At 55.2% G+C, this 10,991-nt stretch overlaps 1 protein-coding gene across 1 annotated transcript in view; it reads right to left on the bottom strand.

Moving 5' to 3' along the window:
- Window positions 1-10,991, bottom strand: part of KCNQ3 (potassium voltage-gated channel subfamily Q member 3) — a gene marked incomplete at its 5' end in the record, with an annotated part of 254,883 nt that overhangs the window by 30,505 nt on the left and 213,387 nt on the right. Inside the window, 3 exons of the mRNA XM_045287958.1 lie at window positions 3,108-3,280; window positions 3,957-4,083; window positions 5,602-5,692. Coding sequence (XP_045143893.1) covers window positions 3,108-3,280; window positions 3,957-4,083; window positions 5,602-5,692 — 391 coding nt within the window. The remainder of the gene's footprint in view (window positions 1-3,107; window positions 3,281-3,956; window positions 4,084-5,601; window positions 5,693-10,991) is intronic.

Raw genomic sequence — 10,991 nt, 5'->3', positions numbered from 1 at the left:
TTATGATGCACACGGGTACTGCCCCCTACAGTCCGTAGCTCAACCCTGCATCAGGCAGCATGTCCTGACCCTTTGAAAGGTGTACCCGTTGGCTGGCTCTATCCCTTGTGGGGAATCAGGTGGGCAGGCATCATCTACTTTGCCCTCCTCCCGTGAGGTAGAAGCTGACTGGTAATGGCCCACGTTCAGGGGGCGTCCTGGGTGGACACACTATGAGGGTGCTGACTCCCTGAAAAGCTAGGGGTTCATGTCCACTCAGTAGTAGATCAGTATGGCCTTGCTGTCCACTTCCAGTCAGGCCTCCTGGAGCCCAGTCAGAGAAGCCCTAGTGGCGCAGAGGTTAATTACCTGGCTGGAGGTTCGAAGGACGCAACTAGTCACCTGCTTCAGTAAAGATTGAGCCACAGAACCCCTCTGGGGGCAGCGCTACTTGGTCCCAGAGGCTGAGGCGATGCCCTTGGAGCTCACCAGCAGTGGGCTCAGTTTGGCGTGATTCTCCTATGACACACAGCTGGCAGGGGGACTTTGCCAGGAGTCAGAGCCAACCGGACAGCTACTGGAACCAGCTACACTCGTGGGGCACTGCTTCTGACGCAGGCCCCGCACCAGACACCTGGCATACAGCATCTGAGTTAATCACCACAGCAGCTGTATCACATAGACCGGATGCTGTTAGACCGAGGAAGGGGAGGCTCAGAGTACCCCCACCCCCGCCGCCGCCCTCACGGTTAGTAAGGGGGCTGCTGCACCAGTGCTCGTCTCCCAGGAGAGAGGGGCCCAGAGGAGGGGGTCTTCGGGGGACCCGGGACCAGAGTTGGTAAGCATGCTTTCTCTGCCTCTGCCTCCGTTCATACCCAGTCTTCTAACAGGCATGGGGGTTTGTCTCAGAATTTGTCTACTTGGCTCCAGCTGTGGTGTGTGTGTGTGTGTGTATCTATTTGTGAGGTGAAGGCACCTCTTTTTAGGGAGCTCAAAGCACACTTCCAACTGTCCCTGTTAATTACAGGTTGATACTCAGCAGACATCAGGATCTATTCTAAGCCCAGGGAACACGGAGGAGGGACCCGAAGCAGGCATTTACGGTCTCACTGCCTCAGTTTCCACAGCAGCTGTGAATCAGCTCTGTCGCATGGGTACAAGGTGATGGCTGGGCCTGGGCTGTTGTCACAGCAACGTCCTCTTATGGAGGAGAAAACCGACAGTCGGGAGCAGGAGAGAATTCTGGAAGGCAGCTCCATCGTTCATCGTTCACAGCTCTGTAGCCACAATCAGTGTTTACGGCCAGAAATTAGTCTAAGGTGAGAGAGAGGCTCCTCGGTGGTTTAAATGGTTGTTTCATCTTATAGTTTAGAAGTATTATTCTAAAATCGTAGAGACCTTTATTAAACAAAATACCGAACGGTGAAGCTCTGATTTCCCAACATGTGCATTCGGGACACTTGGAAGGACTCTTTCCATCGCTCCAACCGCTCCCGGGAGAGTGCCCGGTTCTCTGGCTTTACGCCGTGGGAACAGGGTGGCCTGGCATCCCTGAGCGACTCCATTCCTGTTCCCTGCACATGTTCTTCGACTTTGAGGAACCAAAGGAAGTCTGAAGGGGGCAGGATCAGGGCCATCGGTGAGCGGGGGTCAAATTCCCAAGTGGAATTCTCACAGGACAGCTTTGGCTCCCATCCAAGGAGGAGCAGGTGCTGTGTCAGGGTGGGGAAAAAAACTTCCTCAGTACAATTTCCCTGATTCTTTTTTCCCTCAGCAATGCAGTCTTTTTCCATGGTCTTAAAATGTCTTCCTAATAAACCCTATGACTGCCCTGTGTCCTTGAGTAAGAATCTAGCAAGAGGATCTGTTTGGAATTCTCAGAACACAGTCGCCATCACCTTCTGAGCTGACCTCGCTGCCTGACATGTAATTGGCCCAGCGGCTCCCCGGGAAGCCACTGTTGGGACTGGCCTCCTCTTTCTTTCACTCTTACAAGACCAAGCTACGGGCTCCACTGGCAGAGCTGGTCCGTGGCCTCCCACGGGCTGCAGGGGCGTGTGGAAGCAGGTTTGGTTGGAATCAACCCATGGATGTGTGCCCTGAAACCCTCGTAGCAACAGTGTTAGATTTACTCTTCAATATTCTTGTATGGGAGGGTCAGAGGAACATACCTGGAATGAAGAGCCCAGTGTTAGGAAGCAATGCGACTGCTGACCGGACCCTGAGTAGCCCGGAGGGTTCACCTGCTACCCCGCCCCCCACCACCACCACCCTCGGAAGTTCCTGAGACAAGAACGGCCTCTGGATGACCCGGCAGTGGGCAGAAGGGAGGGATGAATTTGCACCAAGGTGCTGCCTGACTGCCACGTTCATCTTTATTCTCTGGGAGGCGCAATCAAAGGAAACCACCCCCTACCACCCTGGGCCAGGCCCCCGGACCAGAGAACCCTGCAGTTGTTGGTGGTGGGGGTGGTCTGGGGCTGTTCAGCTGGCAGTGACGTGGGTGATGGTTGGCACGCTTGAGGGCAACTGTGAGCTCCCTCCTGGTGCATTGTCCCACCGCACCCCCCACCTTTGTTCAGTGTCCTAGAAGCAGAGCCAGAAAGATCCCCTGGCATGGTGTCAACGCCAACTCACTGTGATGCTAACTAACAGGGGGAGCAGAAGGCCCCATAGAGCCCCCAAGCCAGTCAGTCTTTACAGGAGCAGATTGCCAGATCTTTCTCCTGACGAGCGGCTCCTGGGCTCGAACCGCCAACCTTTTGGGTTCAAAGGTGAGCACTTAGACAGTGTACCACCAGGGCTGCCGTAGAAAAGGGCTAAGTACATGAGACTACGGAGGGTGCCACCTCATCTTGGCCCCAGCACAGAACTGGAGGGAGTAAGGCCCCATGGAGCTGGTGGTACCGGAGGGAAGAGAGGGGGCTTGTGAGCCATTGCGGGGGGAGGGCAGAGAGGCAACATAATCTCCCCACACTGGGTCCCATGAGCCTCTGGGAGGGGAAAGGGCGGTGGAGTCCCGCATCTCCTATTGTACCCTATGACCTGTAGAGAGAGACCTCTGGCGGGGCCCTAACACGGGGTCCAGCCTCATCAGAGGCGGTGGACGCCCCATGGGGCGGACTTACTTTGCTGTGGGCGCAGATGGCCGAGCCCAGGAGCTTCCAGGTGCCGCCACGCCGGTCCACCCGCAGCATGCGCAGAATCTGCAGGAAGCGCAGGCTCCGCAGCGACGTGGCCAGCACATTGCCCTGGTTCCCCACAGCAACCACTGGCACGGAGGCGATCAGCACGAAGATGTCTGGGGAGGGGGCGGCCCGGATCAGCGCTGTCCTGGTCCTGGCACTGCCCGCGGGTAGGTGGCAGCGCGCGACCCCGCCTGGCTGTTTTCTGTCTCTGCACCGACGCGCCAGGTGGGGCGAGGTTGCCCCGGGAGGGACCTGCCAAGGGCACAGAGCCCCAGGCACTGGGGGTAGGGGCGAGGGGCGAGGGCAGCCCAGGCGGTGGAGGGGAGACCCGAAGTTCCAAGGCTGGCTTCATGCGGGCTTCCCTGGTGGCACACTGGTTAAGTGCGGGGCTGCTGAGCGGCAAGGTTGGCTGCCCAGGCCCACTAGCCTCTAGGAGGGAGTAGGAGGCGGCTGTGTGTTTTCCTAGAGTTTTACAGCCCGGGGACCATGCCCTGGGCAGTTCTGCTCTGTCCTTGGGAGTTAGGAGTCAGAAATGACTTGAGGGCAGCCGGGGGATCTCAGGAAGCACAAATTGGCGGGGGGGCGAGGTCCGCAGGGAAGAAAAAGGTCACTGAAGAGTGTTGTCAAAGTCACTGCCCTGTCCTCTGAGCTGCCGGTAGATGTCCCCTCCCCCCACAAAAGAGTGCAGGCTTAACCTTCCTTCAGAGAATCTGCATGTGCTTGTGTGTGACAGAGACACACAGAGAGTGAGGCAGGGGGTGGCCTGGGCGCTCCAGGACCCTGGCTTACCCAGCATGCACAGGGGCTTCCTGGCGAACTTGAGCCTGCCCCGCCAGCCTTTGTATCGGCAGCAGCATCCCGCGGCCCAGATCCTCAACGCAAACTCGGCTCCAAAGATGAATATCGCGAACGTCTCCTGCATTGAGGGGCAAACGGAGATCGCATTAGCTAGCGGGGTCCCTGGTTCATCCTTTGGGTGAGGCAGTGGCCAGGCGGGGGACAGAGGACCTGGGCAGTCTGCATAAACATGCGCTAACTGCTCTGAAAGACTTAAGTCACGTGAGGGCTTGCTCCTGTTTTTTAACATAATGTCTATAGAATGCACTAGGCATCCTGGTGGTGTGGTGGATACGCCACATTGGACTGCTAACTGCAAGGTCAGCAGTTTGAAGCCACCAACCGCTGCGTGGGGCTTTCTCCTTCAGTCAACAATGACAGTCTCGGGCACCCACAGGGGCAGTTCTACTGTCCTGTAGCATTGTTATGAGCTGACATGGCAGTGACTTTGCTTTGAATGCCCTCAGAGGCCCTAAGAACTCTACTCCTGCTGAAAGGAGAAGGGTCCGAGCAGCGCAGTCTATGACTCCCACCTGGGGACTAGCCCCTGGTGTGGCCAAGGGTGGCAGCTGGGCACCAAGGAACCCGCTGGGCCCGCCACCCCCTCAGGGTCCTTATCAGATGACCCTTGTTGTACACTTTGGAAACCAAGTCACAGACGGATGCAGCCACCTCTCAGGGCGGCTCAGCTACAAAGGGGAAGCAGAGATGACCGAGGCACCAGCCTCCAGGGCCAGCACACCTTAGCCCGTGCTCTGCTGCCTCCCGGAGTCCGAGTGGTGCCATCAGGCTACTAACTGCCAGGGTGACCGTTCGAATCTGCCCCGAGTGCCTTGGGAGAAAGGCCTGGCGAACTGCTTGGCCTTGAAAGGAGTAAGAGGCCCCCAGATGTAGGGAGTCAGTGCTTCAGAGGGAAAGCACGCACAGGTCTTAGAATGGACTCTGCCTCGGGGTTAATGTAGAGAGGACAGGGTGCTGCCCTCTGTCTCCTTAGCAAGGGGTGTGGGGTGTGCTTTGACCTTGCTCCTGTGCCCTCTAATGGAGGAAGAGCAAATCCTTGTCACCAAGGCCGTGCCTGACACTTTCTGTGCCTGTGCTGCTGTGTCGTGGCCATCAAGAGCCACCTCCATCTCCTTTCCAGGTGGCCAGCACCACCTCCCCCCTGCCAGAATCCCAGCAGGCTTGGACCCATTTCCATTAGGAATGGGTCTCCATTGGCCGAATGTTTGGAGGCAGATATTTCCAGGCCTTGCTTCGGAGTCCCTATTCATCTGGAAGCTCCACTGGCACTTGTCCAACAGCACAGCAACAGGAAAGCCTCCTCTGACCGAGAGGTGGCATCTATGCCGGTGGGGCATTGGCCGGGAATTGAACACGGGTCTCCCGAATGGGAGGCAAAATGTCTACCCCATAACCACCACTGCGCCAGACCCAGGAGTTGACCAGGCAGGGCTTTCTCCTGGGCTCTGACTTGGCCAGAGGCTCCAGCTGGCCACAACCGGTTAGCTGAGTTGGTCCCCAGGCCAGCTGTCAACCCATGGCGGTGTCAACCCAACCACAGGTGCCACTCTGGACACAGCAGGGCCCCCAGGCTCACCAGTAGCAGCAGCCAGTCTCCCGAGACAGTCTCGTACTCCTTGAAAGTGGTCAGAACGGCCAGGATCAAGCAGCCCAGAACGATCAGGAACCTGCAGGGGAGGGAGAAGGAGACCCTTAACTCTTGAACTGTGGTCCCCAGTCAGCACCTCCAGGCTGAGGTTAGCATCCCATTTAGGACTGGGATGTATCCGTAAGCTAATGGGGCAGGACTAGTGTGGGGTGGACGCATCTCAAACCGGCCTCTTTTGAGATTAAAGAAGCAAACCAGGGGAGCAGAGGGGTGTCACATTAATGCCAAGACCCCGGGCGGCCTCCAAGGAGCCCAGAGCAGGAGCTGAAGACAAGGGACTGTTTTCTCCAGAGCACAGACAGAACACCTTCTCCTAATGAACACAGACTTCGAACCCCTTGAACTATGAGAAGGGAGCCCCGGTGGTGGAGTGGCTTATATGTTGGGCTTCAACCACAAGGTCAGCAGTTCGAAACCAGCAGACACTCCAGGGAGGAAGATGAGGCTTTCTATTCCCATCAGGCTTTACAGCCTCGGCAACCCATAGGGGCAGTGCTAGTCTGTCCTCCAGTCAAAATTGACTGAATGACTATGAGACACTGTGAGAAAATACATGTCTGTTATCAAAGCCACCCCCCACCCCACCAGCAATACTTGGTATTTCCGTGACCCTACTTGGAGGAGGCAGCCCTTCCCCAGCTGTGTGTGGGGTCTATATCCTGGCTTTGACCTTATCCCTGTCCCCTTATCTTCCTTGGAGGAGTAGCACATTGCTGTCCCCACGCCAGTGCACCCGAGTGCCTTCCTACCGGAGAAGGCCCTCTTCAAACACCACATTTGGCAACGCTGCCCTCGGGAAGCTCTACTGAAACCCGTCCACATGGGTGACCTGCTGGTATTTGAAATACCTCTGGCACAGCTGCCAGCATGCCACCACTGTCCAACAGAGAGATGAGTGTCTCACTGCTGGATACTTAAGACCGAGGCGCAGGAAGCTTCCACGTCTGGCTTTCTCTGCAGAGACGTGGCCAGTGCAGGGGAGGCGCTGGCTCCCTGGGTTCTCTGTCATCTCATTCAGTCATCGTGGGGGGCCTGCAGGTGGGGTATTAACCTTCCAGCTAGCCCAGGTTGGAAGGCAGTGAGCAATCTGCTCACATTCCCAGTGAGTGAGCGCTTCAAAGAGCTGACTTCTAATCCGGACCAATCTGACCTTAACCTAAAGGTCCTGAAAGCTTTAGTGGACCTGCCAGGCCTTGCGCACACTGACCTGTGTGTCCTGCATTGATGGGATGGTGGTTTTCAAAGACAGGGGAATGTTCTCGATAGAAAGAGAGCATGCTCCATCTCAAAGATCGTTCTTAGGACATGAATATGAGGAGAGCCTGGCTCTCGTGTCCCATGATAGCAGGAGGGTGTGGTTGGGGTGTGGTCTAAGGGGTGCCCGGCAGGCTTTGGGGCTCCTGGGTAGGCTATGCTTGGCTTGGCTGCCAGTTGTTGTCAAGTTGGTGTGAGCCTGTGAGCAGGAGCCAGAGGCGCCCCTGCTGGCCTCCAGGAGTGAGTAGCCGGTGGTGGTGGTAGGGCAGGTGACACCGAACTGCAGGCAGCCTCCAGCACCCAAGAGCCAGCTTGAAAGGGTGGGGGGTACCACCCACCAGATGGTCTTGGAAAAAAAGGGCTCCACGCTCCAGAAGGGACCCCTGCCCAGGCGACACTGTGACTGCAGCCCAAGCAGACCTGTGGCCAACCGCCGACCTCCGAGAGGGTCCTATAACACATCTGTGTCGTCTGGAACTGCTCAAGCACGTGGGATTGGGTGACAGCACCAGCTGGAAGCTGGGGAAGGCCCAAGTGGGACCCTCCAGCAGGCTGGGCGAAAGGGACATGTGGAGCTTCAGGAGGAAGAGGTTGGAGGTAGCCAACGGAGTTCCTTTCAGCTCTTGAAGTCTGGTTTATTTTGAGCCAATTCAGTCCTTTCAACTCACTACCACCGAGTCTGCTCTCGGTCACAAAACAGATCCTTAACTGCAGGGAGGAGACTTGGTGTCTAGTGGGTTATATGGGGGCCTGCTCCATGCTCCGTCAGCAGTTTGAGACTACCAGCTTGCTCCAGGGGAGAAAGATGAGGCTTTCTATTCCTGTAGAATTACAGGCTCGGAACCCCACAGGGCGGTTCTACCCTTTCCTGACAGGTTGCTGTGAATCGGGATGAGCTGTCCGTTTCTCTTAACTGCAGGGAGCCTAGCGTGACCAGCGTTAGTCAGTAGAGGGCAGCAGACGCTCGGCAGAGCCCTGGCACATTCTCACCCTCCAGCAGGAGAGGCAGCTCCCCCAGGGTCACTTCCTGAGATCTGAAGAACAACCCTTCGTTTCTAAAGCAGGACATGTGGAGGACGCCCCTCTCCCCATAAGCAGAGTAGGGAGAACTCTCCTTGTACACTTTTCCATGGACTGTTGAAATGGAAGTGTGATGAGGGACAGGTAGGCCACTGTTGGGGACCATCTCTGTGGGTGACTGGGCTCCCCGACCCCCCCATTCCCTTTCCTCTCCCTCCCACTTCCAGTTACCCCTTTTTCCTTCCTTGTTGTCAGCCCTCGCTCACTTCTGTTACCTTCACCACTCCCCCATCCTCCTGTCCCCACTTCTTTCCTCTCATCTGCTCCTCCTCTCCGTGGCTTCCTCTTGCACCACCTAGCCAGCCCACCTGCCCACTTCTCCTTTTGTCCACCGCCTGCAGGCCACGCCCCACAGTGCCGGGGATCCTGGCTGGGATCGGTTGGGAAGCTAACTGCTGGCGGAAAGGGTCAAAGGTCTGGGACATGCCCCGCAAGTCTTCCCAAAGAGCAGTTCTGCTCTGTGACACTGAGGTTCCTGCCAGTCAGACTGGTCCCTCCCATGATTCTGATCTGACAGCGAGGTCACCGCCCGTCTGAAGGGGTCCTTCCTAAGGGGTAGCTCCGTCTTACTCTCATGGCAGCCATCAGAGTCAACTTGACAGTGACCTGTTTGGTGTGGGTTTTCCTAAAAGGCTGTAGGTCACCACAGGCCCTAGAGGAAGGGAGGAAGGTGGGGGCTGCCCTGCACAATCGCGTGTTCAATTCCTGGCCCTTGTACCTGTGAACGGGATCTTGTGTGGAAATAGGGGTTCCTTGTCATGTGAATGAGCCCATGCCAGTGCAGGGTGGGTCCTAAGGCTAATCGCCTTGGCTTTAGAAACCGCAAGAGCATGGAGAAGAGATGGCCAGGGCTGCGGCAGCTTCTACAACTATGAGAAGATGTCTTTCAGACCATCTGCTGGGGTGTTTCTAAGATACCTCCATTGCCTATTAACTAGGGGTGTGTGTGATATTTTCTCTAGCCTGCAGGGGGCAGAACCGAGTCATTCTGTTTCCTTAGGAACAGCAGACGCATCCTAGCAGGCAGCAACTGCTCCCAGAGCACAGCAGGATCCCTCTGGTACAGACCAATGCTCTGCTGAGAAACCGCCTGCCAGACATGTCAAATCTCCACCCAAGAAGAGGGGGTTTCATTGTTCCCTACTTAGAGCTGGAAGGGTGCTGACAAACCCGCTGGGATGGACTGGTCCAGGCTACCTGGTAGGCTGTGTTGAAGGAATTCTCATTGCTGCCTGGATGACCTGTGCTGCCTTTATTGATTAGTGATGTCTGCCAGGGTACAAGAGGGCCCCAAATTTACAACCCCTGGAAACCCAGACAGGAGGATATGAGTCAGAGCTAAAGTTTTTTTTTTTTTTTGATGCTTCCTTTTCTTGACTTCTTATGCCAAGCTCTCCTCTAAATCCTATTAACTGGAAATTTCCTGGCACCCTAAAAAATGACATTTTTCTTCTCTGGCTTTACATTGCAGAGGGGACATTTATAACCAGAGATCCGGGTAACTTCCCTGCAGCCACAGAGGTTCCTGGGAGGGGTACGGCCAGGACCCTGGTCTCCGGACCTCAGCTGGCTCATCTCTAGCTTTGTTTCTCTCCGCTTTGCTTCTGGTAAATTGGAGTGACCTTTTAGGGACATTCCTGCTATTCCTTTAACTGCTTACAATACGTTCCCTGTTACTGGATCTCAGGGCAAAAGGTGAATCACCACACACCGGATGCATTCAGGGAAGTGAGGTGCAACTTAAGATACTCACCTTCCCTTTTGAAGTGTGACCTTTAATGTCAGTCTATTTACTGTCCCCAGTCAGGCCCTGCATCTATTTATCTGTGAGACAGATAACGGCCGCTAACCAGGCCTGTGGATAACCAAGAGCTAACAAGATGCCAGACTTAGTTTCAAAATCCTTCAGAATCACTCCATCTCTTAATATGATCTTAGACGCGGCCAATTCATGACGCAAAGGATGAGGGAGTCAAGTAAACACGGTGCCTCTCGAACCTCCTGTTGGGTCAGCAAAGTGCTGTGTGGCTGAGCCAGCTACTGTCCCCGTGGAGTGCCTCCAGAGCCTCTTCCTGCTCAGCGCTGGTGGGGTGACAGGCCCCAGGAACATCAGGTGCAGAGGAGAGAGCGCCTTTTGCTGCTTCCTCTCCTGTTGCCATTCCTCCCTCTCCACACCATCTCGGGTCGTTTTTTCCCTAAGCCATCCGAATATGTCAAGCTCCTGTTTAAACACAACTGGGGGCTCCTCATTCCTCATAGGACAATGGCCCATGTCTTTTGGCAAGTTTCATCAGGTTCCCCGAAATTGGTCACATCAGTATGAAAGAGATAGAAAAGCAAGGTTCAAATATGTGCTATCAACCACCCGCAGATCAAAACCAGCAGCTGGCTCCACGGGAGAACAAGATAAGGCTTTCTATTCCCTTAAAAAGTTACAATTTCAGAAACTCACCAGGGCAGCTCTACTCTGTCCTATAGGGTCACTATGAGTTGAGATCAACTTGATGGCAGTGGGTTTGAGTTTTGAGTTCATGTGTATGTGAGAGCTGGACAATAAATAAGACCAAAGAAGAGTTGATCCCTTTGAATTGCACTGTTGGCAAAGAACATTCAATAGGCCATGGTCTCACAGAAGAATGAGGAGCGGTGGTGGCAGAGTGGTTATGCATTGGGCTGTGATTCTCAAGATCCACAGTCCAAACCACCAGCTGATCTGAGTGAAAGTCAGGACTTTCTACTCCTGTTCACAGTTGCAGTCTCAGAAACACCCAGGCACAGTCCTACCCTGTCCTAGGGAATCGCTATGAGCTGGCATCGACTCAAGGGCAGTGAGTTTGGTTTGTTTATTTTTGACCAGAAGAATGAACAAATCAGTTTTGAAAGAAGTACAGTCGCTCTCACCACTGGTCCTGAAGGGATCATCTGCCCTGGATTCCCTGTGTTTCCAGTTCCTATCTGTACCAGTGTACATCTCTGGTCTAGCC

Source organism: Echinops telfairi, unplaced genomic scaffold (genome assembly GCF_000313985.2).
Source record: "Echinops telfairi isolate 266 unplaced genomic scaffold, ASM31398v2 ScPeMD7_1;HRSCAF=3_0, whole genome shotgun sequence".
Taxonomy (NCBI): Eukaryota; Metazoa; Chordata; class Mammalia; order Afrosoricida; family Tenrecidae; genus Echinops; species Echinops telfairi.
Note: the sequence above shows the minus strand (reverse complement) of the source record. Positions and strands in the feature narration are given on the sequence as shown.